The sequence below is a fragment of the Halichondria panicea genome, chromosome 1 (assembly GCF_963675165.1).
Source record: "Halichondria panicea chromosome 1, odHalPani1.1, whole genome shotgun sequence".
Taxonomy (NCBI): Eukaryota; Metazoa; Porifera; class Demospongiae; order Suberitida; family Halichondriidae; genus Halichondria; species Halichondria panicea.
Genome location: NC_087377.1, coordinates 10,430,601 through 10,458,077, shown reverse-complemented (window position 1 = coordinate 10,458,077; position 27,477 = coordinate 10,430,601). Strand labels below are relative to the sequence as shown.

At 40.8% G+C, this 27,477-nt stretch overlaps 2 protein-coding genes across 4 annotated transcripts; both read right to left on the bottom strand.

Moving 5' to 3' along the window:
- Positions 1–243: 243 nt before the first annotated feature.
- On the bottom strand, positions 244–19,232 carry LOC135345497 (uncharacterized). Of its 3 annotated transcripts, none has more exons than XM_064542924.1 (8): positions 19,142–19,232; positions 18,969–19,061; positions 7,258–8,610; positions 6,987–7,202; positions 6,702–6,887; positions 6,429–6,641; positions 914–1,132; positions 244–857 (listed from the first exon to the last, which is right to left on the bottom strand). In XM_064542924.1, the coding sequence occupies exons 2-8, from the start codon at positions 19,051–19,053 to the stop codon at positions 724–726; spliced, it is 2,406 nt and encodes an 801-aa protein (XP_064398994.1). In that variant the 5' UTR covers positions 19,054–19,061; positions 19,142–19,232; the 3' UTR covers positions 244–723. The 3 variants fall into 3 exon arrangements, with proteins under 3 accessions (XP_064398994.1, XP_064399001.1, XP_064398986.1); XM_064542931.1 differs by having other exon boundaries at positions 18,969–19,042; positions 19,142–19,230; XM_064542916.1 differs by having other exon boundaries at positions 18,969–19,083; positions 19,142–19,209.
- A 397-nt stretch (positions 19,233–19,629) lies between these two features.
- On the bottom strand, positions 19,630–26,922 carry LOC135330750 (uncharacterized). Its single transcript, XM_064525697.1, has 6 exons — positions 26,742–26,922; positions 25,966–26,325; positions 25,250–25,321; positions 22,988–23,092; positions 22,040–22,187; positions 19,630–19,930 (listed from the first exon to the last, which is right to left on the bottom strand). The coding sequence occupies exons 1-5, from the start codon at positions 26,809–26,811 to the stop codon at positions 22,057–22,059; spliced, it is 738 nt and encodes a 245-aa protein (XP_064381767.1). The 5' UTR covers positions 26,812–26,922; the 3' UTR covers positions 19,630–19,930; positions 22,040–22,056.
- Between the last annotated feature and the right edge of the window lie 555 nt (positions 26,923–27,477).

Genomic DNA, 27,477 nt, shown 5'->3' with positions numbered 1-27,477 from the left:
GCAGGCTATGATACTCAGTCATACAACATTACTATTAAATACCTGAATGCAAATTTTAGGGAGGGAGGGGATTGGAGCCAGAGGAGAATACTCCCCCTGTACTGTGTACTGTATGACACCCTGGTACAATAATAATATACAATAGCTGTGCAATTACATTGTACAGCATTGTTCAGCATGTTGAGGGAAACTTACCTAGTTACACAGTTTTGTCAAACAGCTCTCAAACCATGTCTAAACTCAACTTCTTTTCTTCTTTGCAAGAACAGCAAATTTAAAAAAATCTTTGTTGCTATGCAGCTGCAGCTGCACATTTGTTGTACTGCATGCCCTTATTTGGTACTGAAAACAGCACACTGTGCTGAATTAGCATGTTTACCTGTTTCAGCACAACCATTACATTTAGCACATGTAATCGAACATTAAAATTACAAGCCATGAAAAAGCACACCAATACAACACGTAGGCTGTGCTATATGCCTACAAAACAGCACATGTAGTGTGCTGAATCACTGTTTAGCACACCACGGTGCTAATATAGCACACGCTCACAGGGTCTAAAACAGTACACCTCTTTTCTCTGTGTGTGTACGTAAATCATGTGAACTGCCTCCATTGCCAACTTGGCCCTTTCTCTTCAATCAATACATGGCCGGTGATATCATGCAGTTTTGCATAGACTAATTGCATGATTACAGTAATGATAATAATTATAGTTAAATGTTATTTAGCAGACTTTTTCCGGAGGCGAGCAAGAATAATGTATCCTCCACCTAGAGCTAGTAGAGCTAGTAGAGTCGAAATCATCACAATGGGTACAGTAATAGAGAGGACCAATGAAATTGAGCTAACTGCAGCTGTGAAAAAAAAGCAATAAATACTCTCTGTATGATCAAATGTGCTATAATCTTACATTCTCCTACGCAGATTGGAGGCTCTCCATCAAATGCACCAATAGTGCTACTGCCATTTCCAGTACAAGTCCTTGTGTTGTTACCAACTAGAGAAAACCCAGTGCCACAGCTGTAGATAGCTACCGTATCAAAAGCATAGGTGTTATTTTCATCAGATAAGGCTTCACCAAAGTCAGTAGTACCGTCGTTTGGCGAGGGCACAGCGGGGCAGATTATGGCTGGAGGTTGGGAATTAAAAATGTCTATAAATTATTAAAAAGAAGTATGCACTTACATTCACAAGGGAGCTTCATCATTAAACCATGCATATAGATAAACGAAAGAGAGGGATAGATAACGCCTCACGTGATGCTATAGGTAAAGGCAGTGTGCCATGACGTTGGTTTGAGGCTTGGTGCGTTTAAGAAAGTAGAAACACTGCTCCCGATATCTGCTTAGTTTTTTCTGAGACAATCCCACATCAAGCACATTCACCCACTATATTTACTGATAGCTATACAGCTGCTATGTTATAGTCACTTCATGTTACGAATGCTTCTTTTGAAGTCTATGATATTGCGAACTATTCCTTATATGCATGTACTTAAGTTAACTGTTCACTTCAGTATTTTCAATGTATCAATGTGAGTATCACATGACAATAAATGGAATAATTATATCTAATAGAACATAACACTCCCCACAGTTGACGGCCAAGTCAACTATAGGTACATAGTTAAGTGTTCAGCGAGTCTTTGGTTTATTCGAAATCTCTCTTACATTCTCTGCAGCGACACCTCGATCAACTTCGAGAAACTTGTTCAGCGGTCGACTGATCAGAATCATTGTCGGCCACTGAAGAATTTGTTTTTATCGTAAATCTCTATAGTGGGTATGGGAGCTGGAGTTGACGCCTCAGCAGAGTAGGTCGCCGATCAGCAGATGCCACTCTGACCACAGCACCTCGGGTTTGGCCATCGTTCCCAGTTATCAGACTTTCCTCTTTAGCTAGCTTCCAAAACCCTCATGGTTTGCCGTCTCCCGGTATCAGTACCATGCCGCTCAAAGCGATCTTGTCACAGTGTTTCTCCTTGGGTGTTTGCCGTGATGATGCGCCTCTTTGAGTTCCAGAAGACAATCTTTCTCCCATCGTTTCCAAAAATGCTGCTCCAATACTGTGTTCAAATGTATCATCCTCTTTGAAATGTCAAATGCGACAATCTTCACTTAGTTCTTCATTGTACAGGGACCGTCTGATAAGCTCACAAGTCTCTGACCAGTCATCAAAATAATGAGAGGGAGTAACGGCTTCTTGGATGCTGTCCATGGAAATGTAAGTGAGCAGATGCGAGTTTACAATCATTTCAACTTCAGTTGTAGCCGTCTATAACTTGTCCAGAGTCAATTTTCCTCTGCCGATGATTTTCCACATACACCGTTTTACTGACTTTCCCATCCTCTCAAAGATTCCTCCGCACCGTGGAGCCTCCTCTAAATTGAAGACCTTTCGAGGCAACAATCTCTCAACTTCTGGGTGCTTGAGAATATCACGCAATATCTTGGAAGCGGCTTTGAATGTACATGTAGTTCCATTGCCTTAATGGGAAATGTAAATACTGTAAAGCTTTTAAAACACCGTATTAAGGACTGCGCCGTCAAGTCCGGAACTACTTCTAGGCTCGTACGACGCAACATATCCATACTTTGGATTCCTGAGGACTCTTGATGTAAAGTGGTGCGGCGTAGTCCACACCAGTGTATGTGAATGCGGGAGCTTCTACATGCCGGCAGTGGGGGTGCGGCTGGAGGGTGTTGCGGTCTTCTATCGTATCGGCTGACAAAGCTTCTGCCACGAATAACCCAAAACTTATCTCGTACCTCGGTCAGAGTCTCACAGATACCATTGTGCTGAATACAGTGTGAGCGTAATGAGCAATCAGAGTGGTTAAAATTAATAATGTTGGGAATTCAGAAACACTGGGTGTTTAGTCGCAATTGGGAGGTCACCATTTCCAAGTCCCTTGCATGATCTCCACACTCCACTTTTGTCCAAAAATAGGCCGAACTGCTGTTGCCAGACCTTGAACACTGGCCTCTTCCTGAGAAAGCACTGTGCCTCCTTGATCCAGTAAGATTGGGCTTGCTGTAATTCTTTGTGAGTGAGGTGGTTGGGTGGCCTAGAATGTTTCTTCAGCAATTCAATGAACCTTAAAACATAATTATGCTGTCACTCGAAACAATCGTTCCTTGGAGCTGAAGTTCTCACACTTGATTAGTGATCTAATACTGATTTGGCGATCCATTACCAATATAGGGCAGCAGATGTTCTTCTGTTCAAGCTTGCACGACTCTGGCATCTCCGTCAACTCTGTATCGTCAGGGATTTCAGTTTGGAGCCAACAGGGACCATATAGCCGCCCTAGAAGGGATATCGGTAGGGTTGTCCTTGCCTGCACAATGTGTCCATGCATTACACCGTCTGTGTTACACCTCGGATCTGGTTGATACAATTTTGCACAAATGACTTATCTTGTCCTTAATTGAACACCTTCGAGTCTGTGAGGTAGCTGGGCTCCGCCAAGCAGCAACTCCGGTGATAGAGCTTGGGACACATTGTCTGCTTAGAAGCAGGGCAGAGAGCAGCTCCTAACGAGGAATGGTCTGAGTCTTGATGGGAGCGACCCGTGTCTTGCAAGCAACAAAGCTTGCGGAGTAACCAGACAACACTGACTTAGAGTGAAGGTACACAACAGCTGTCTTTGACACGTCACAAAATCCCATAAGGCTCCAAGAAGTAGTCGGTACAGACAGACTGTCAAAGTAGCACCTTGGAATGGTAAAGGGTGCACTATGCCGTAAACTAAACACTAAAGTTCGCAGTAAGTAAGTGATGTGGGAGAGATTCGTCTCAATCCACCTTTTCCTCGCACAACTCTTGGAACAACGAATAGCTACTGGGGATATAAACCCAACAGTGAATTGCGGCATTCAGCAAGAATGGGCTAGACGACACGCCAAACATGACTCTCTTGAAGTGAAGTGTAATGATCTTGGGTGATATATTATTCATGATGCCATCACCCATAGGAACCTCAACACCTTCCTATCTTTCTCCACCACAGATATCACGAGGAAAAGGCCTTCTCTATATCTGCGGCTAGGGCCACCTTATGGACTTGAAATCTCAAAATGATGTCCCTTATGTTCTTTCTAAACTTCAGTTCTGTGTAAAGGCAGTCGTTTAAGGACGGTCCATCTTGTTTGGCAGAAGCGTTATAAACCACTCTCAGCTTGGTGGTTAGCTTGTCCTGTCTGATCACGGGGATATAATGGGTAACACCAAGGTTTGAGCGCTCTGACTCATCGACTCCATCCACTATTTCCCGTGATAGTGGCGTAATATTCTCTGAGAACAGATGGTCGTTGTTTCAAACGATGTAGCAATCCGAGCAATCATCTCTTGCTAAGTTCGTAGTTGTCAGGAAGGCAAACTTCGTATCGACCATCATGCACTGTCGTCAAAATTCTCCAGAGTGCCCACTTCCGTGGTATTGATACCGAGGGATTCCAAATCCCAGAACTGTTTTAGCGTGTGATTACATTGACAGCAGAAGTATATCCATCAAGGCCACAGGTGGGGGCTGACAATATCCATCCAAGGTGGTTTTCAAGGGCAGTGGGACCACTTTCTCTTTGCACAACCTTAAGCTTGCAAGTGATGATTTTCCAATAGTGGTCAGAACCGATCAATAATATTATGTCGACTGGCAACTCGTTCTGTCATCATCAATATCGGCAAAATCGAGTAACTTGACTTGCAAGTAGAAATTGGTTGGTGTGACAACGACTCGCATATCAGTGGTATGGGAAGCTCGATCGCATTCCCACCAACAGTTTTCAGTCCGATCTTCACTATGTCACACAATCGCTCTTGTTCTTGTTCGAAGCCGAAGGTTTTGATCAAAATCCTCTCCTGCTTCAAAGTAGGTAGGGCTAATGCTTCTTGTATGTGCTTCGTGACATAAGAATGTTGGCGGTCTCCACAATGGATTTTCTTCTTCTTGGGTAATGCCTCAGTCATGTTCTTGGCCTTTGCCTAGTCAATCAATCACTAACTGACCCTAGCTTGCCTAACCGCCCTTGCCTAGAAACTGGCCCTTGCCTAGAAACTGGCCCTTGCCTAGTCATAATCACAATTACAATGCTTGTTTGATATTAACATTCACGGTTCAAAGCTCAATTAATCAAAGTTCAAAACTATATTCAATGTGGGTGTATTTTACAGTACTTCACTGTAATCAGATGAATCCACGTTTCTAGTTCTTGAGAGCATGATCCGGTTCGAAAGACCACGTAATATTGCGTATCTTCGAGAACTATTACTTATGTACTTCAAATTAACTGTTCACTTTCATAATGCTACTTTATCAATTAAATTGTGACAGGCTCTGGGAAAACAGACCAATTGGCGCAAGCTATAATTTTTTGCAATCTATATACCAGATGATAGAGCAAAGAATTACCTACGCATTGATATGCTTAGTGTGCACATACCTTGTTCTATGCCTGAGTTATGCGCGCGTTGGAAACGCGAAGTTGTAAAACAGCAGTACCGTAGAACCTCGCTAATCCGAATAGAGCCGGACCAGACCCCATCCGAATACATGAAATTTCCGGATTAACGGATATGTCATTCATTGATTATGAATAAATTATCATTAATGAAGACACTTTTGTACATGTATTATGATATTACTGTGGCCCGAAGGGAAGCTGCTAGCTAGAATAGTCTAGCTTTTATCTCAACTTTCTCTCTGAGTCTTGTGAGTCTCTCTTCGTTTTCTTTGCAGTGGTCACATTGTGAGGTATTGAGCAATAAAATTATTGCTGATTCAGCAAAGCAAGTTACATTTCACATGCGCAGAAGTCTATTTAGACGGGCGTCACCGCCCTCCCTGAAGGAGGACGGGACCCAAGCTTATCTACAGTTTTGTTCTGCCGGTGGAATTCCACTGGCTCCAATCAGATTGCAGTATTTCCTACTTAACTTTATCACGTGTGAACTTTGCACACACTGGATTGACTGAGAGGCATGGCCAACACAAGTGATATTCATCGCTATTGGCTAACACCCACTTAAAAATAATGAGATTCATAATGCTATTGCGTAACACCCAGAACAAAACTGTTGATAGGCTTCGTTCCCGTCTAAAGTCTATTCTACTGACAGCACCTCCTCTTTTCAGTTTGCTATTTTGTCTGGATTTGCGAGGTTTCGGACTAAAGGGGTCCGGATTAGCGAGGTTCTACTGTATTGAGAAACGCCCACTCATTGCTAAGTTGGGAAAAGTAAGGTAATGGTGCTGCTTAGACAAAGCGCTTTGGTGGAAAGAGTTGGATTGATTTATATAATTATAAATACACACGTGGATACATGTATAGAATATATAAATACGGGCAATTTTTTTCATTTTGACACATTTGGCACCCCATATAAAAATTGTGTATGTGCCTTTACAATGAATATACATGTACCTTCACAGATTGGAGTTTGTCCATCAAAAGAACCCGTAATACTATTGTCACTTCCAGTGCAAGTCCTTGAGCTGTTACCAACCAGAGAAAACCCAGTGTCACAGATGTAGGTAGCCACTACATTAAATATATAGTTGCCGATTTGATTAGCTGAAGATCCACTAAAGTTAGTACTCCCGTTGCTTGGTGAGGGCACAGCAGGGCAGGTTATGGCTGTATGGGGAATATGGGGAATATGGGGAAGTTTAAAGTATTCTTAATTAATCCACTCACGTTCACAGGTTGGAGCTGCCCCATTAAATGCACCAGTGCTGTTACTGCCATCTCCAGTGCAAGTCCTTGTGTTGTTACCAACCAAAGCAAACCCAGTGTCACAACTATAGGTAGCCATTAAACCAGGCACATTCGAATAAGACACCGAGCCGTCAGTTAGATTGTAAAGTGGAGGGCATACTATAGCTGTAGCAAAAATGATCATTATTATACATCTATACAGCTATACTACATTGCTCTTGGAATTGTGTATAATAATTATGTGCTTTTAATATATAATTATACCTTCACAGATTGGAGCTTGTCCATCAAAAGCACCAGTAGTGCTACTGCCATTTCCAGTACATGTCTCTGTCAATGAGGTGTTACTAACCAGATAAAACCCGGTGTCACAGCTATAGGTAGCTACTACATCTAAGGCATAGGTGCCGTCTTCATTAATAGTAGTATTGTACGTCACAAAACCATTAGTAGGAGCAGTCAAAGGAGGACAAGTTATGGCTGTAATAAAAAGTATAATAACTTTCTGTATAAATATTTACTCATGACAACCTACCGTTACATACGAATTCATCTGTTCCAGACATTAAGGCAAATCCATTCAAGCACCTACAATTGAACTGTCCAATGTTATTCAAGCAAATAGAGTTTTGACCACAGTTGCATTGTATGGGAGATAACCTCATGCCTCCAGGGTAACCATAAGTACTTCCGGTGAATCCAAACACTGAAACACCTATAACGGCTGATTTGTTTTGATGGCGGATAGAATGTGCTCCAGAAGACACACTTGTTCTACTTATGTGGCCACAAATCTCTCCACTTGAACATGTAACATCCCTCCAGCCAGTAACAACATTTTCGTTTAACAATATATCTGCAGTTTGAAAAAACTCAGAAGCAACATATATGGTGATATAGTTCACTCCGGAAGCAGTGAGCGACTCTACTAAATAGTTGTTTGTAAACTGCTCAATTGGAGGAATTATCATCATGAATGGTCCTCCGCGAACAGTTAGTTCGCTAGCAACATTACGGCCTGCATACTGAGCGACCAGTACTGGAGAAGTGGATTCAATGCTACAGGCACTGTTTGGTTCGATTTGAAATTCTCTGAAACTCCCTCCACTCTGTAACTGGAATTCGCTGAGTGAGGCGTTGCAGCTGCTAACAGATACATTTGCTGCTCGGGAACTAAGAACACGAATAAGATCACCAGACAAAAAACGGAAGCGAGGGCCAAGAGAGCGCAGGAGGAATTTTAAGCCCCATGTCACAGTCGGAGGCACTTGCTCAACCATTGTTTCACAACCGTTCGAAGAAGATGGAACTAATCCACAATCAGATCCGCTAAACACAGACAAAGGTTTCGAGCTAGTTATTCTTGTTCCTGTGAGATCATTTTGATTACTGATAATCTGATACGTTTGCGTACTATTTAGTAATATTATTGTTGAGGAATTGCGGAACATGACAACAGTTTCATCTTCACAGGCTACCAACAAAACAATACTAGGATAAAAAAAGGAACCAACAATGTTTGGCTCATAAGAGATTACATAATATTCATATTCATCAACGGGCATTACAGCACAGGGTAATGCTAAAAAGACGTCTGCCGAAAATTGCGTCATAGACAACCCGTACACGTTGATGTTTCCGTCAGCTTCTACAAGGATCCCCTTGTTCATATCATTGAGAGATCGTACCTCAAAACTGATTGGAATGGTTACCATAATTGAAGAGGTAGAAATGCTATCATTAAAATCAATTGGAGTGACTGTGAAATTAATAGTACTTGACTCTGGGTTTGCAATAAACAAGAACAAAACCGGGTTATGGTTTGCTACAAAAGAATTCCTCAAGAAACCGATCACAAACTTGTTGCCAGCACTTGTTGAGGCTGCATCTAATCAATGGTAGAGAATTCAAAATACCAGTATAATAGTGTACATATATAATGCTATACACAATATAATCGCATGTTGTCCTATTTTTCACTGTGGTTCATACAGTGATTAATTGCGTATCAGTAATTGCACGTCGTCATTAACGACGTGCAATTACTGCCTTGACGACTGCACGTTCGAATAACGACCACGGCTAATTTTTTTTACTGAAACTGCAGCTAAAAATGTCCTTAAAACTACATCACAAACGATTAACAATCAATAGTATATGGCTACTCGTGCACTCATAACAAGCAATGGCAAGGTACTCTTAGCCATACTATTAATTATAAGTCCAGTGTATAATGTCAAATTCACACACTGAACCACTGACTCAAAATACGACTGTAAAATAATGTGATACACATGCTAGACACTATACATGCTAATATTATTATGCCTCGGTGCGCATGCCGCAAGCGAGGTATACGGTAGACTAGTGTGTTTTGTGTATCTCTGTGTGTGTGTGTGTGTGTGTGTGTGTCTGTGTAGACTGCTATAGCTGCTCAAGGATCAATAAAAGTGCAAGTAAGAGTTTCTATAGGGAACCCCTCTATAACGGACACCTTTGGGGAACAATTATGTTTTGGCCTTTATACAGAGGTGGCCTTTGTTGAGGGGTTGTTTTGTACACAAACTGTTCATTTGGGACCAGGGTGCCTGGCCGTTATTATTATAGCAGTTGACCTTTATTCAGAGGTGGTTGTTAACAGAGGTTCCACTGTATATAGTCATGTTTTCTTGGATTTTAATTCGTGGATTTGCAAAAGAATGCTTTGTTCTCAAGTTATGCCTACTTGGAATGCCATTGCAGCCTTTTCAGAAGAGTGCATAGAAAAACTTGTCCATGCATGGAGTGTTGCTACTCCACTTAGTAGTTATCTCTGCACTAGAACGCTATAGCTATTGCATGGTATAGCTAGAAGTGAGAAGAGAGCTGCAAGGCTGGCTCTGCTGATGCAGCCATTAATTTTAGACTTAAACGTTTGGCATCGATCGTTTTTAACAACAATCATGGGTCAATCTATTTGAGTTTCCCTGTGATTCCTGGATATTCTGCCTGCATGCAGCAAAACAAAAATGTTCATCATAATAATTATAATAATGTATGTATAAAAGCTATTAGTATACTGTAGCTTTGGCACCTCCACCGAGACACCAGCACCTGCGGTGCTTTTTATTATTCAAGCTGTGCCGTGATGATAGAAGGGGGTGGCTTGACAAGTTGTGCATGACTGACAGACAAACAAGCATGCATCACTAATAATTACCGTATATAGTGGGTATTATTATTTCGAGGGTGTAAATGTTTGCGGTTTTCGTTGATTCTACCGCAAACATTTATACCCACAAATTTAACCGCATGCGGGCATACAGTATGATGTTGCTGAGTAAATCGTATGATGTGCTATTAGTGACTGGAGGGTGTACAGCAATTAATCCCCCGGTCCAGTACTTGCACGTCGTCATTGACAGCGTGCAATTACCTATCAAGTAATTGCACGCTGTCAATGATGTTTTCGAATAACGGCTGCGGCCGAAAATGTTAATAAAAACTGCAGAGGACTTCAACCAATAGTATATGCATGCATGGTTATACTAATTATTATAATTGTAATGGGACAAGCACATAATAGAGACAGATTGTTAACAATATAGATATATAGCTCTGGTATAGGTTCGTATACTGTGCGCAATACATCAAGGGCATATAGGTGTAGAGTGAAAAGTATACAGGGAATTTGTGGATCAAAGTAACTTGCAAAGTGTTGTGTGAAGTGACGAGCTTGATAGATGAAGTAAATGGGTGTACAGTGCATTTTGGGCAGCGCATTCCAAATTAAGCTTTATACTACACGGTTGAAATAAAAGTGACTGGTGGTATAGTGAGATACATACATTGTGTACAGTCAAGCTTGTTGGAATTTATCAAACGAGTTTTTATGTAATACCTGAAGCGTTCTGGGTGTACAAACTTGATGTACTGGGTTATGTCGAAGTTGTCAGCTGCATGGCTGTTCAACAATTCATTAAGCGTATCTTTTTGCAGTGGCAGATCCGGAGGGGTTCCAGGGGTTCCATTGAACCCCCCTTTTGCCTTTTTTCTTATTGCTGACTAGGTTTTTTTGGCTGAGTATGAGGTTACAGTATACAGCACCACACGTGGCTATGTGGAATCAAGAATGTCAGTACCCTTTTTGATTATATAAACTGATTGTTGCCCAGTGAGTGGGCAGATCAAAGCAATCCAGTGCTCTGTATATGGCATGTTACATCACTACCATGCATAGCAACCATATATTGCACTGCATTATTATGGCATAATGCACCGGGATTATATGCACTTGCACTGTGTGTAAATGCAGTAAATTTTGAGAAAGAAATCTACTTTTGGGACTTATGCCCCATCACCCTACCACCCTTTCATAGGCTACTACCTCTTCCATTAGTACTACCTTTCCATTAGTTGTGGGAACAAAACCTAAGAATTTACTATGAAATTTAACAAAACTAATGAATTCACTAAAATTCCACTCAAAACACATGTCTTTTATTACAATTTATAGACCAATCAGAAGAATTTGACGTCATTGGGCAACAAGTTAGTTATTGCAGGCGCCCTGCGGGCCTCGGGCATTATGTCAATCCAGTGCAATAATTATATGCCATGTTGCACTCGTGCTGGGCAATAACTAATACTTGGGACAAAAAATGTTGTGCTGCACGCGCTGATTTTAGACTTTGGAACCCCCCCTTTCTTTTTCCTGGATCCGCCACTGCTTTGCATGCTACTTCAGTTTTGAAGTATATTTATTTTGTGGCTTTATGTCGGGTTTTTTTTAGGAGAGTTATGTTTTGTAGTATAGATTTGGATGCCACACTTGAGAACAGTATACATGTGAAGTAAGATCTAACCTAGAAAAATCGTTTGGTGCACGGGGACAGATGTAAGTACTGAAATAGTATGTCCTAGATGCTTTGCATTGTAGAGTTTGGTCCATGAGAGTTAGTTGTCAAAACAATTCCCAGATCTATTTGTTGGGTCACTGGTTGAAGTTAATCAAAGGCGTATGAAGAGAAGAGGGCATGCAACTCACAATGTATACTGCGTATGCGTCATATTATTGATGAGTCAGCAGGATATGCTACTTTATTGTTACTATTATAAACGGGTACTAATTTAGCGAATTTAATTAAGTACGCGCTAATAAAAATTAATTATGTAAAAAAATAAATTAACTTTTTTTCTAATGTACTTCTGAGAGTATGCTAAGCAAAGCTAGCCCTTTTATCTGACTCCAAACTTTCCATTCAACCTTAAAACTCATACTTATACATCTTTTGTGGTAATGAATATGCTACAAATCCGCCAAAATTAGTACCCTAAAAATAGAAAAAAATCTGAAAACGCTACCCGTCTATAATAGTAACGTTAAGGTATATTATTTAGCCAACCGCCCACTATATAGGGAGTAGAGTAAAAGTGGCCTCAGAAAGTGCGGCCTGGGATCGAGGCTATAGGCTATAAAGTGCACGTGCAATGTATTCTTTACGACATAAGCCCCCGCCCATTTATAATACGATAGATTGTAGTGTACACCCTTGGTATGATTAATATATAGTGGCAATAATTAATAACGTAATGTGTGCATGGTGTTAGTGCATGCAGGATTGGGTTAGTGAGATCATAAATTATTGCATAATTATGTATAATTATGCATAATTATGTCATTGTGTTAGAGCAAGTTTCCATTGGTTACACCACATTATTAAGTGCATTTTGCATACGGCATGTTGGATTTCAGATGAGTCCATATAGACTGCTCCCGCACCTTTATTAAAGGCCCGGGTCAGTCTCAATACCAAAATTTAACACAATGTTTATACTGCTGTATTATTTGAAGCAATGCTACATCAATGAAAGCACCACAGGTGCTGATGCCTCGGTGGAGATGCCAAAGCTACATAACATAAAGCTACTATATAATAGCAGTCCAATAATTACAAGCATGCAAACTCAAAAAGTGGGTAATGATCGATCATGATTGTTGTTAAAAACGATCGATGCCAAAAGTTTAAGTCTAAAATTAATGGCTGCCGTCTGCAGAGCCTTGCAGCTCTCTTGTTAGTCTCGAATACCAGCCGGTTCTCATTGTAAGCGTGGGCGGGAGAGAACCGTCTGGTGACTCTGGGCATACTTTTCTGTCGTCGGATGGAATGTGGGTAGAGTATATTCATTAAGCCTTACCCGCAAGAAGAGTATTATTATTAATTGGAGCCTTACCCACAAGAATGTAAGATAGCTTCGAGAATGCAACCGCTCTATACAACAGTTCTATTTAAACTGTGGGTTATTATCCACGTGGTTAACATTCCTGACTGACAGAACGTTCTGCCCAGAGTCACCAGACGATTCTCTCCCGCCCACGCTTACAATGAGAACCGGCTGGTATTCGAGACTAGCTCTCTTGGTACTCTTGCAGCTACCAATAGCTAGCGTTCTAGTGCAGAGCTAACTACTAAGTAGAGTAGCAAACAGTTTGGCTACGTGCTCTTCTGAAAAGGCTGCCAAGTAAGCAAAACTAGGTATAACTCGGGAACGGAGCATTATTTTGCAAATCCACGAATTAAAATCCAAGTAAACATGACTAGAAGCCTATAGAAACTCTTACTTGCACTTGATTCATCCTTGAGCAGCTGTAGCAGTCTACACACACACACACAGACACACAAACACACTACCGTATACCTCGCTTGCGAATGCGCACCGAGGCATATGATATAATTATGATCCAACATAAAGTTCAATGTTTTGTTTTTCTAATTAGCCTAATTCAATTATGCTAATTACTCCCATACTGATGATAATACTAATTACTCCCATACTAATAATTCCGAGCGAAGCGAGGCTATAATCGGGTCACGTTGAGATTTTGGCGAAGAGAATGGACAATGTAGGACTCAATGGAACTAGTGGCTCTGGTTGCTGCAGACCGTAACGGTTTGACTTCAAAGTTGGAGGACGCGTTAGCCACTGTACTGAGGACACTTTAGCTCCATTCTACAGCTCAGAAGGCCTTTTTTTAAGCGTTCTGCTCATAAGCTAGACAATGCTTCTTAAATTGACGATTTGTGACATTTCGATCATTACCTAGATTTATTCTTTTCTGCAATCTGAACATGGAACTAGTGGCTCTGGTTCTGTTTGGCAAGAAGCAATAGGTTCATTGGAAATAGGTGAGAGCTATTACATAACTAAGCTAACTGTCAGAGTATTTCGTGGCGAGTATTCTGTTTCCATGCGAGCAAATGGTTCGTCCGTAACTAAACTTGACAACATTGACGATGTTGACGAATGTCTAACCGAATCTAATGAACTTTCCCTCATGGGTGCTACCGTCATTGCTGTCAAGAAGTTCGAAAAGTTCAATGCTTGAACTTACTGTAAAGGTAAAGTTAAAGTCGTTGAAGATGACATCGTCGAATGCTCAAAATGTGGTGCAACACTCCTACTGTCTCGTTGCCCTTTTAATCAGATGGCTAAACTGGACTTGGAAGGGCCAGATACCACGTTTGTTACGGTTGTTGTTTACAACGATTTAATCAAAGCCATTGTCAAACAAGATCAGCAAACTACTACTTCCCTCCTGAAAGCTAAACCGTTCGATATTACATACAATCAATACCATGTAGCTACAAGTGTCTCTCGGCGACGTTGACACCAGGATCAAGCTACAACTATTAACATTTAACAATTCCTTTTTCCCATGTGCTGTTTCAACAATTATTACTCAAAAGCCTTACCTATGAATTAGCCTCGATCCCAAGACAATTAAAAAGGCCTTGGATTCGAGGCTAATAGTGCGTAGCGAGGTTGCACTCCAGTGTATCCCTAGTACTAATTACTCCCACACTAATTACTCTCATGATGATGACGTCATGTAAGAAAACTGCAAAAAGCGGCCATGAAGATGCTAAGATCAAGCTTTAAAAACAAGGCTAGATGAAAAACTCATTGCTAGGTATATATAGTATTATAAATGGGAAGAGTATAGGAGTTATTGTATTCTTGAGATACATAGCCTACCTCGATCTAGGGTGGCTGTCAGAGCTAAAGAAGCCAGCATAATTATATATAGCTAAGACAATTTTGACTTCCGACTAAGGAAACATAATCATGTCACAACACTATTTTTTGAGGGCCTAAACAAGCTACTCTTACCCGGCCGCTTTTGTTGCTTGTATAATTATTATACCACACTTTCGTCACCACTAATTGATCTCATTGGTCAACAGCTGTAGAATATTTATTCATACATGCACAGTTTTTCAAAAATTTTTTTTTCTTTTTTCATTTGTTAAAAAAAGTAAGCAAAGAGAAAAGAGCCATGCTTGGACGGTGTATTAAGACTCAAAGCGACAGCAGAAACACGGAAGGTGCTCTCCAACAAGATGGCTAAGCTTCCATGGGTCCATGGCCATGGTTTAGTTATCCAAGAAGAGCTTGCAACTCCAGTAAGAGACGTCGTAGTTCCAGGTTGTATTGCTGGTACGGCTTCCAGGCAGGGTCTTGCGTATCTTCCCAACCGGTTTGTACTTTGTGTCGAACTTTAGACATGAACGGGTCTTTGTCTGTCCATTGCTTCAGCTGTTTAGGTTGTACTGGAATTGAGACACACAACATCTCCATAGCCATTACTGTCTCTTGTGGAACGAGAACATTTTCTGGAGAATTGGGTAGCGGCAATCGGTTAAGCACATCTGCGTTGCAGTGCTGTGGTCCAGGCTTGTATGTGATAGTGTAGTCGTAGGCTCCCAAGGTCAAAGCCCACCTCTGCAACCGAGCAGACGCCAAGGTTGGTAGTCCTTTCATTTCTTTAAACAAATGTTCCAAAGGCTTGTGATCCGATTGAATGAAGAAGTGTCTCCCGACTAGGTATTGTACACCGTCTTCGAACTTGTGTGACAGGACAACTCCAAGGCCATATGGTGAGGCGTCACAAGCTAAAATCAATTTCTTCTCTGGATCAAAATGAGCGAGTGTTTTATCGGATGTGAGTGCCACTTTGGCAGTCTTAAAAGCGTCCTGGTGCTCTGGACCCCAGATCCATGGTGTGTTCTTCTGCAACAACTTATGCAGGGGGGCCAGATTGTGGGAATGGCTAGGAAAAAATGTGTTGTAGTAGTTTAACATTCCTAGGAATGATTTCAGCTGAATCACATTCCTTGGGAATGGTCGGGCCTTGTAGAACTTAGGTTCCGCTGTTGAATCAACCTCAAACCGGGCAGTGTACTGCTCCAAATGTCCCAACTTGCTGTCAAACAACCTCGCGTGTTTCGAAACAAATTCATCATCTGACACTTTTAGAATTTAGCTGGTACCAGTCCACCCTAATGTGTTTGAGCCAATCTCTTCCCAATAACGATGGTCCTGAGCCCTTGACCACTAGGCTCAAGTTGCAATTTTGATCTTTGTATTGAACTTTGACCTCTAGAATTTAACTGAGCCCATATACGTCTTCAGCTTTACATTGGACTCTTCAGTGGAGGATAGCTTAGGAGCAGAGTCAGCCATCCATAGTGTACGATAAGTTTCCTTACTGATAAGCGACAACGATGCTCCTGTGTCTACTTGCATTGGCAATTTCGCTCCATTTACCATCGTTGTTACAGTAATGGGTGAGGTGTTCAAAAATGAGTAATATAGTTCGTACTCTTCCTCCTCTTCGACATCCACGTGGCAGTGATTTTTTCCACCACATCGATTTAATGTCTCTGTCTCTCGGGCTGCCCTTCCTGGCTGCTTTTGGTTCCTCCTGCTTTCTTGTATCCCATGTATGTTCTCGGCCTGTCGCATGTCTTTCGATCTTTTCTCAGCCAGTTCCATCGATTGAGCGGTACTAAAAGCTTTTTCCAGGGTGAGTCTGTGTTCCGCCAACAATTTGCACAGTAGTCTTTTATCACGGCATCCACAGACTATCCTGTCTCGCAACCATTTCATTTAGAGCGTCACCATATTCACAGTGTTCTGCTGAGTTGAGCTACAAAGTCTGCTATCGTTTCGTCTGGCTGTTGTACTCGTGTATTGAAATTGTACTTTGTACTATTGCTGATGGAGGAGGCTATCATGGCGGTCCTTGACTAGTTGAACTAGTTCTTCATATAGGTCTTCACCGAGGGTGAGTGCTGCGCTGCCAAGTTCCTGATAAGCTGGTACATTGATAGACACATACGATCAATAGGACTGCTCTCTTCTAGGCATGTCCGCTTCTAAGCCGTTTGCAACAAAGTATTGCTCCATCCTTTCCGTGTAGGATACCCAGTCCTCTACGCTTCGGTCAAACTCATCGATCTTGCCAATTAATCATCGCCACCGTGCTTCAACCGTCTCCTCTAGCTTCGATTCTTCAGTACAGTTCAGATCCCATTCAGATCCCATCGGATCCTTGTCGCCAAATGTAGTAACTATAACCCTATTTATAAGCCTGCCGCCCGCACGCTAGGCTGGTCACAAGCAGTCACAATAAACTCTGATTGATTGAAACAGTGCATGGGCGAGGATATCACCCCATGCAGTGGGCATGCAGGGCCCCAACATAGGAACAATAGAATAAGTATACGCATGCATGCGTAAATGATGACTATGCACACAAATAACATACATGTAAAAGTATAATGATGATCACATAAGAGAAAATACTGTCCATTACTATACAGACAGATATATAGCATGCAGTCTATTCAAAGTTATTATGTATACATCTTCATGCAGATCAAGTCTATCTCTAGCCTCGAGACCAGGCCGATTAAAATACGGCCTGGTCCGTATTGCATGGGTGATAGTGCACATGCGCGAACTGAGTTACCCAGAATCTGGGTAACTCGTTATACTTTAGGCAAGGTCGCTTCATTCGTGGGTAAAATATTCGTGGTCAGACAACGAAAACCACAAATATTTTGCCCCACGAAAATTACCCGCTATACGGTAGTAGATAGTACGTGGGCGTGTATGGACCACGCCTATGATTGCAAATGCAAAGGCCGTATTTTTAATCGGCCTGGATTCGAGGCTATTATAGTCTATCTCTAAAATCCCAAAACAGATAGCCTAGCTCAGTATTAACTCGTTGTACAGCAGACCTATTGAAAAACTTCACTGACAAGGTCAAGGAAAGCACTTCAGAGCATAATTATTGTCATTTATATACAATGCCGGACATGGCTCAGTGCTCTGACTATCAGTAGCAGAGAGATTTTGCTGGAAGGAACTCTGTAAAAAAGGCATGCGAATTGTCTATACACAATAATTATGCTAGATCTACCATGCAGTATAAAATGAGGAAGACAAGCGCTAAATTTGGCCACGTATACTGTCTTTGGATGTCCTGACCAGTCTATACTTTCAGAACGCCAGAGATGTTCGAGGGGGAAAAGTGCACCCAATGCTTGCGCTATAATGTGCATATTTATTTACAGCGAATCTTAAAGGTGATAGCTTGCTTTGTATGATGGGCCGTTTGTTTCAAATTCATCATTCAGATTACAATAATTATATTCATTCAAGATGCATAGCTACAGTGTCATTCAAGATTCATTCAAGATGCATAGCTACAGTGTCATTCAAGATGTGCAATTTTCATTAAAGATTTTTATGCATTCAACAGTATTCATTCAAAAAGTGCAAAAGCTGCTTCCTGAGGAGTTTAATTGAATTTCACTCATCTACTCTTGCTTTATAGTATCTCCGAAGCTAGCTGAGTGGAAGTCTTCGGGAAGCAGCTTTACTTTTGACCCTGACGATCCTCTTCTGCTCTCTCTCTCTCTCTATCGCTTTGCCTCTCTTTCGTTTATCAATGACCATGCACTCCTTAGAGGAGGATATGCAACCATATATCTCTGCATGTACATGTATCCTCCGCTATCCCATGCAGAGGAGGTTGAAGAGACAACGAGGCTGGGAACGAGGCTACCTCAGGTAGTGCTATCAATACAACTACAAATAAATTGTCTTTTTTCATTGATGTCTTTAAACGGGTACACCAAACTGGATACTAGGCTGACTTTTTGAGAATAGTCAAAAGAATAATAAAAAAGCATAATTTGCCAAGCCCTAGTACTAATTTTGGCAGATATGTAGTAAAAAATCAAAGCCACTTGGTCATTTTTGTCTTAGTGAGCAAGTTTTGAAATGCAGACTCATCATTGAATGTAGGTAAATGTCTCATTGATAGTTGCATGGTTTAATGTATCGGCACAGTAATTTACGACATAACTTTTCTACATTTCCATAACATGAGTTGGACATTTTATGTCTTACCTATGATTTCGGCATTGCAGGATACTTCCTTGTGTGCAAACATCAGTATTGTCAGAGTCAAAATAGCATTCAGTCTGTAGTTCATTATAGCCACTGTGAACGATAATATTTTTGCCTGTGTAAATATACTGATCAACAGATTTCTTTAAATCTCTGCTCTGTATTCTAGGTACCTAGGTGATGTCCATGGAGCTATTTCCCCCAGGGGCGCAGTACGTCAACTTGCCGGCCGACATTTCAACTTGAATCATGACGATTTTTCTCTTGAACTCCACTAGTGGGTGTGGTCTCCGTCTGCCTGTTCCACCTCCTTGCATTAAACGAGTGGGTAATGATCGACCATAACAACACTACAAATGTACATGATAATAATCTACCATTATTGTTGTTAAAACGATCAATGCCAAATTATTGTTGCCAAAGTGTCTAACCTCTTTTCGAGATTGTGCAAAATAATGCTATCTCAGCAATAATTTTCTGCTAATTAATTATTGTGGGGACTAGAAAGTTGCTCGTTTATATAATTATTATTAGAGAGGTTGCTTTACATTGAAGTCATTGTAGTTTCAATCGAAACCTGATCGAGCTCTTGCATGGTCGTTAGCATGGTACATTGCTCTTTATATACATGTAATTGGTCGTTAATGGTAGTTCCACTGTACATGTAGAAGCATAGTGTTCAATTGCAAACAATACAATTATAATTATGATCAGTAAAATAAAATGGCACCTTGTATTACAAAAATTACTAAGTGTAGGATTGAACAGGAAGCATCATACGCTGTGACAAGATAATACAAAGTGCACAATAATTATGTTGTTGACAAAAAATGTATTATAAAAAAGTGCCAAATTAAAAGAGAAAGACAGACAAACAGATAATTATAGAGTCGACAAAGCAAATACATTGTAACATGGTGAATCAGAAAACAGTTTGACGTTGCATGAGATTGATTTCTAATCTGCAGAGGGGAAACAAGAGAGGTCAATAGTTTTATACGATTTTAATTTGACGCAGTCATAATGAAAATTGCTATAGTAACACAGTAACTGTGACAACAAACAATACACTGTCATAGGAGTATTTATCAGAGTATTTGAACAAATTTAAGTGAATCACACAGATCCACCCACAAACAAGCGCTAAGGAATGCGTTGGTTAGAGCTTTCTCAGGCTAACAATATTATAATCATATTCATACAGCAAGTCAAGTGCCGCCAATTAGTGGCAGCGTCAAAAAGCTATCGTGAATCTATTCCACAAACTACCCTCCTCCCAAAGAAGGATTAGTGTCTGGGGAACAAGCATGCAACGTAAATAAGGCTTTAGCAGTGGCTGTTCTAACCATATTCCCAACAGTTACAGAGGAGGTTGATCACATATCAAAATGTTTTACGGAGGAATGTGCGTGTACGGATAGGAGTGTGCGTGTACGAACAGAGAAAAGATATACGGAAATTTGCAGAGAAAAGTAGCTATCCTAGCTAAGCCAAAAGGCTGCAAACGATCATAGAATTATATAATAGTAGTAGTAAAATTAATGATGCTAACAATACTCAGTGAAAACTGACTAAAAAGTGAGTAGCATAGTCCTACTCGAAGCAATGAGCCAGAAACTAAGATTATAGTCACAAACTTCCAGTTGTTTGCTGCACTTTCCTTAATTGTTTCTTTGACTCCTGTCTTAATATAGCAGGTGTAGCAATTATAGTTTTAAACTACTACGATTCATAGACTAACGGGAGACGTAATACAAGAAAGAGAAGCATTCAAGAATGGTCAGGAACGCAAAAATGAGATAAAGTGCTGACTCAGCAGGTTGGGGTTCCTTCTATGGTTGCATTTACTGTGGGGGATACAAAAAAAATTGATAACAATCGCCAACCTCCTCTGCAACAGTTATGTACGATACATAAGAGGTGGGTAGTTTGGAACCAGTGAAGTATTGCATGTGAGCACAGTATATTTGTGACTATACCCTACAAGCAGGTCAATGAGCCACAGAGTCTACATAGCATACATACGATGTATTTCACCTATGCTAACCACCTCTTTTTATTAAACCCCTTAACTACTCGTAGGATTCAGGCTTAGCATGTCTGTTTGCGTTGTCGACTATACCCTATCAGCAGGCCACCCTCTAGAGTATTACATACACGGTTAATGCGAGCCAAAGTCTCCATAGCTTTCAACAGGTCACCCACCGCTTAAGATAAGCATTACTCTGCTCAGCGTGACTGCTAGTAGTAGTATAGTAGTAGGCTACATTGTACACTACATACATGAGGTGAAGTGTAGATTGAAGAGTTAGAGGGATTGGTAACGGAGTGGTGCACGTGATGCTTTACATTGAATCTGATTTTTGTACAACTTATGAACGAGGCTATTTTTCCGGGTAACTGACATAAAAAGACAGGCCTAGTCCATGAGCCACGTGTAGTACTTGCTAATGACCACACCCAGTAAAAAGAGACATTCATTGCTATATTGTGTTACGCGTGCTGCTACAATGGAATAAGTGAGTTGCATGGACCGGGCACAGGTGTCTTTAGTTAATATACACTGTGTGTAGAAATAGGCACAGCTTCTTGAGACAGCCTCGATTAAACTGCAGCGTAGCGCGGATGTTATTCGAGGGTACCTTTGTTTCCAATCCCTCTAACTGTTTCAATCTATGGTAATGAACGTATAAGTGTGGATATTTCTCCGTAAAAGCTGCCAAACAATAGACTATCTAATTGACTGAGAATCAGGACTATCGAATAATAGTGTTGGGTCATTGACTCAATAGCTCACACCAAATGCTTTACATTATTAGCACAAGGCAGGTTTCAGTTCTATATATGATCACATGCTAATTTCTAATGAAAAACATTGTGTAGGTAAATATCACTATGACATGTTTGGGAGCCAAGTTATGACAAATTAATGGAACCTCAATAAGCTACAGACGTGGTGCGACTTAAATAAGTACAATAAAATTATAAAACAGTATGTTGCATTTACCCAATATAACGTAAGGGTCCATTTTTAGCATTAATTCACGTCACATGTAACACGCATGACTGACCTTTAATTGTGATGATGTCATAGAAAGGCCAGTCCCGTTAGTAGTGTACACAACCAAGTGAACAGTTCTCGTAGTACACTAGAGAAGTGTAGTCTTCTCACGCCAGATATCGAGCTATGGCTGGCCGTTGCTGAGGTGGGTGTGCACTCTAGAGGCAGGAAAGAGAGAAGTGAAAATCATTAATTATCTTTAAAAAGATCATTAAAAGATAGCAACGACATGTATCCCACCCACACAACTATAGAGTGTCAGTCGGACAGGTTCAAGCCAAAAAAGATTAACAAGGGTATAATGATTATTATTATGTAATAACGTACCAAAGCTCTATCCCATGCAACACACAAGTGAGGTTAATGATAATCAAATCCTCCATGAGAATTTCATTATAGAGGCAGTAGATTCATGCACAGAGGTGGTATATAGTTTGGTATGTAGTACAAGTATTCACAGGACAGTGTAGCAAAGGCAATGGGAACTGAGACTGGCAGGATCATATTACGCACGCACACACTCAAAGATAGAGGCCTATAAAGTCACCATAGTGTTTCCACCATATGCAACTCAAAAGATACACGAGGCCGCGTACTTGTATGAAAGGGTTCTGTGCTATTACTAGTGATTATAGTGAAAGTAAGCTATTGACGGAAGCAAACAGCCTTGAAGCAACACACCTGTAGTAACACAACAAGTCACCTGCCTATACAGTGTACTAAGACAAGCTGTACAAGCAAGTACCAGAATGTTTGAAGTGGTGGGTAAATTCAATTCTCTATCTCAATATTCACCGCACACAATTATTCCCCTCTTTTATAGCCTAGCTAGTATGTGGTAAATTAGTTTAAGAGGTGGTTATAGTTATTCTGTCTAGTTATGGTTAGTAACCATCACGGACCAGTGTGGGCATGCACATGCACATGTACATGTACATGCAACAGAATCTTCACTTACCAGGTCCATTTACTGATGCCACTACTGTGTGTGTCACCACGCTTGGAGATGCTGTTAATGTCACAGTACTTGTCTCTGTGACCCTCTCTGTGACTGTGTGTGTGACTGTGAGGGGGGAGGAGTTAGTGATTATGGGGGGTAGGGGTTAAGTGATTGTGAGGGGAGGGATTAGTGATTGTGGGGGTAGGGGTTAAATGATTGTGAGGGGAGGGGTTAGTGATTGTGAGGGGAGGGGTTAGTGATTGTGGGGGCAAGTATAGTGGCTGTGCAGTCTATTTTGTACACTGAGTGGGATCGTAGAACAATTAAACTAACAACTACAACCGACATCATCAGACATGGTGCAACCAGATATGTCATAAAATGTGTATAAATAAATTAATAGAAAATGCACACCATGCAGGCACCATTAAGAAAGTCACATGTCCACTTCAAAGCAAATTCATTCAGCAATTTCAATTAACTCAACAATGTGACAGAGCTATGAAACTTTCCCTGTTTAATTCCCTTCGGTTTCCCTAAACCCTATTGACCACGGTGACCTAGTCAAGTGCTTTGTGCTCAAACAATGAGCAACAGGTTGCAGTAGCATTACTTTGCGCTAAAAATAGTACAATTAATGAGAGCTGCTACGTAATTACTAGCACAGTGCCTACACTATTATAGTGTAGTCATGAATTAATTATAGCCTAGGGCAACCATTAATGTAACAATGTAGCTCATCTACAAAGTATACAATTTTTTTTTCAAGACAGTTATATTGATCCTGAAAGAAAGGTGACTCTTAGCATTAATCTCACTGTTGTCGTAGGGGTAATCAAAGGTCATTTGCACCTAACAACACTGATCATCACTACTGACAACAGAGCACATAAAATAGATGAGAAGAACCCAAAACTCGTGGGCAGCTAGCATTCTTGAAAGCCAACAAAAATACCCAGTGTAACGAACTAGCGCGGCATGTGACCAACAAATCAATTTAGCGATAAGCAAATAGGGAATGAAAATTCACCACGACGAAACACATGTGATTGGCTCGAGGTGTCGTTATTTTTAGTACACTGTGTGTATAGGATACCTCAAAATGACTGTATTAGGGTGATTGATGTGAGAACATAGCTATCAATAGATCGATCAGTTTTGTGTAGGGAATTGTGAGTGGGGAAAACGAACATCACATGACAACAACCAACGGCAGCAGCATTGTGATTACATAACTTTCCATAACACAGATGTTTAAACCTATTACAGTTTAATAGAGGTCAGCATTTTTCTATTAGACACGCTAGATTGAGTGCGAACATAACACCCACTCAAACTAACACGGTACGTTAAGCACACACACACACACGTGTCTTACAGACGAGGAATAATTGAAATGGATTAGTTCACCCTAGAGGGAGTTTTGGAGGGATATTAACTCTGACCTCGAAAGATGTAAATGTAGTAATTATAGTCCTGTTACGTACGTACATTATGGTGGACAATAATTACACCACAAGTATTAGAGGGAGTTGACATAGCTTATTAAAACTGTTATTTGACAGTGAATTCTCAGGCTATATAGGTCCACTACAAACTACTGGGACAACCTGTTGCAATCTATTAAAAAATGCTGCAAGTGTCTAATATGCAACTTAAATGGACCTAGTTTTGTAGTATTAGACACTCAGACGTGTTTATAATTTACTACACAACCTAAATGGAGCCAGACCACAGTTTTGGAGTTGGAGCTAACCACTTAAGGAAGTGCCTATCCAATCAGGAGATAGGAAGCCGCTTTGAAGGTGGAAAACCAGCTATGCTGCTCTGTCTCCTAAATAATTATGGTCGTACTTACGCAAGACATCTGCAGTGGGTGTGTCCAATGAATAGGATAATATGATACATTGGGATACCTAAACGCTCGTGATTATCTGCAGCAGCTCAACTTGTTTACGACTACTGCCATTATATTCACACTCAACGATAAATCTCCGAGACAAAAGGCTCCATTTCAAAAGCAACAGTACTTAAAGCATTGTGGGCTTCCGTTAGGTTAAATCACACAACTATAATAATTATAGTTTTACACGTACATGTACACCCCGGGGCATGTTCCCAAAGTTACGATTGATAGATTACCTAAATCCCCACTGTAAACGCTAGCACAACAAGATCATAACTGTTCTATAAACAACACCCTAATTAGCGTTGTTAGTGTAAACTGAAGGACACTATATCTATACGTACATAATAAGTGTATTGAGAATACTCACTCACCTGTTTCTTGTGATACTGCTGGTGTTGGACACACGACTGGTGTTGGGTCTGGTGTTGTCGGTGGACTGTCAACTGTGCGTGTGTGGGTGGGTGGGTGGGGGGGGGGCAGTGAACGATGAGCACAGTGTTTGTCACTAATTTATAGTCTCTATACAAAGAAACATACGTACCGCAAGCCTAATTGAGAAACCTATAAACGTCATACATTTGTAGCACTAAAAGTACCCACTGTATGTCAAAAGAGATGGTTACTAGCAACAAGATATATGGAACACACAATACTCTTAAAAGTACCACAATTCATTGATAATTGCTACAACTACAGACCAGACGTTATTTTGATCTCCCCTTATCAAAACCAGCCACCCACTTTAAACAGTTACACGCTTCTTATCAGTGGTCAATGGAACTCACACAGCTGCTGCAGACACATGCAGCCATTAACAAAACAATAATAAACATGCTGGAGCAACATTCAAACAATAGATCTTCCTGAGATGAACATGATGCTATTGAAAACGCAACAAGTACAAATGTTGCCAATCGAACGCTGTTAAGTTGGCTATGGGGATGAAAACTATTAACGATAAATGTTTGCAAGTTAACGTATCGTGTCTTATAGTCTAGACAGTGTACCTAGTTCCCATCACTCTGTGTCAACTCATGTCCAAATACACTAAAAGATAAGCGTAGGACTATGCGCACTTTGAACTCACCATTTAGGTATGCTAATCTTGAGTACACAATATACGGGTTGCACGGATCAGGTGATACTGGATCATACATCTCCAAGATCGCCGCACATTGCACTGCAATTCTAAGTCCCGCGATGTCAGTGTTAGCCATGATACTCAATTGTTGTGTACGCCCTGAGGTGCTCATTGAGGTACTACAGTCTTGCAGGATCCGAGTGCACACCATCATGTTGTTGCCCGTATCAACGCACTCTTCCGATATATCGCTCCTGTAACCCTCCACGTACCAGTCGATATCTCTCGAACAATCTACGGTGCAGGTGAAGTTTGCCCACTGTCCCGGTTGAGCTCTCGCTGAGCCTGGTCCATTCACAATGGCATCTGTATGATGGGAAGAATGTACAACTGAAAGATGGTGTATTGGTGTATACACAAAACAACGAGCGGAACAGACCACAGGAATTATGCATGTGTGCAGACTAATGGCTGCAATTAGGGCTTAGAGTACACAGGGATAAGGTTTCACTAAGACAGATTAATCCATTAAGAAACCACAAAACAGCTTTTGAGCTTCTTCATCCCAATGCAGGGTACAGATTTGAAAGAAGAACTAGAGCTTTCTAGCCTCAGGGGAATAGCAAGGTAAACTACAACCTGACATCGTAACAATAAGCTACCTGCAGGCTTTAGCTACGAGCTTGGACAACCTTATAGCAGCAGCATGCAATGCACACTACTATACTTGCATGTACTTGTACTTGTGGATCTTGGCCTATCAATTGTTGACACGTACTTACCTCCAAAGGCTCTTGTCCATGAACTTAGCAAAATTAGTGAAAACAACGCGAGATTTGCTGCTTTAGCCATTCTCTAAAACCAATTGTTATATAGCTAGCTCCAGTATAGTAGTTAAAATCTACTTCTAATTCTCTAGCCAGCTAGCTAACTTTTATCCATATCCATAATGAACTCACGTGTAGACACGCCCCTAATTTTTGCAGGCCCGTAATTATGCGCATGACCGTAGTCTGGTTGTATTTCAACTGTTTCTAGCTCTTCTATCCACTAGCGATCACTCAGAGGCTGGGAGGTTACTCTAGAGAAGTAAGTTTACACCACTGACAAGCTCTAACTTGTCTAAGTCCGCTGTCTTTACTCTGTTTTTAGTTTTTGTTGAGTATAGCTTAAATTACTCCATGTTAACTTTTCTCTTTCCCTGCTGCGAAGCCTAAACAGCAAAAGACATTGCTTGACTTGGTTATTATGTATCTAAGTGCTATATAGAATGGTTTCATGCCATGGATAAGCTTTACTGTTCATAAACGTTTGCAGTATAGTCCTTCAAACTGCTTTAGTATACTTTTAGACACACCACGGGCCTTGACCTCTCATGACTTCATAGTAAGGGCTATTCCTTCTTTTATAGCATTTATTTGTTTAGTGATAGTGGTTGCGTTGCTTAGTCGACCTTTTAGAGCTATATTCTCTTTACTTTTTAGAATATTCAACATTAAAAGTGATCAATTTCACCAT

Bases quoted from the DNA above. Each gene is read 5' to 3' on its own strand.
- LOC135345497 (XM_064542924.1), bottom strand. From the start codon at position 19,053: ATGAACTACAGACTGAATGCTATTTTGACTCTGACAATACTGATGTTT. The intron at 6,888-6,986 runs GTATAATTATAT...TTTTTGCTACAG, and splicing joins ACAAGCTCCAATCTGTGAAG to CTATAGTATGCCCTCCACTT. The intron at 1,133-6,428 runs GTACATGTATAT...CCCAACCTCCAG, and splicing joins ACAAACTCCAATCTGTGAAG to CCATAATCTGCCCCGCTGTG.
- LOC135330750 (XM_064525697.1), bottom strand. From the start codon at position 26,811: ATGGCTAAAGCAGCAAATCTCGCGTTGTTTTCACTAATTTTGCTAAGT. The intron at 25,322-25,965 runs GTGAGTTCAAAG...ACACACGCACAG, and splicing joins AAGATTAGCATACCTAAATG to TTGACAGTCCACCGACAACA. The intron at 22,188-22,987 runs GTAAGTGAAGAT...TCCTGCCTCTAG, and splicing joins GGCATCAGTAAATGGACCTG to AGTGCACACCCACCTCAGCA.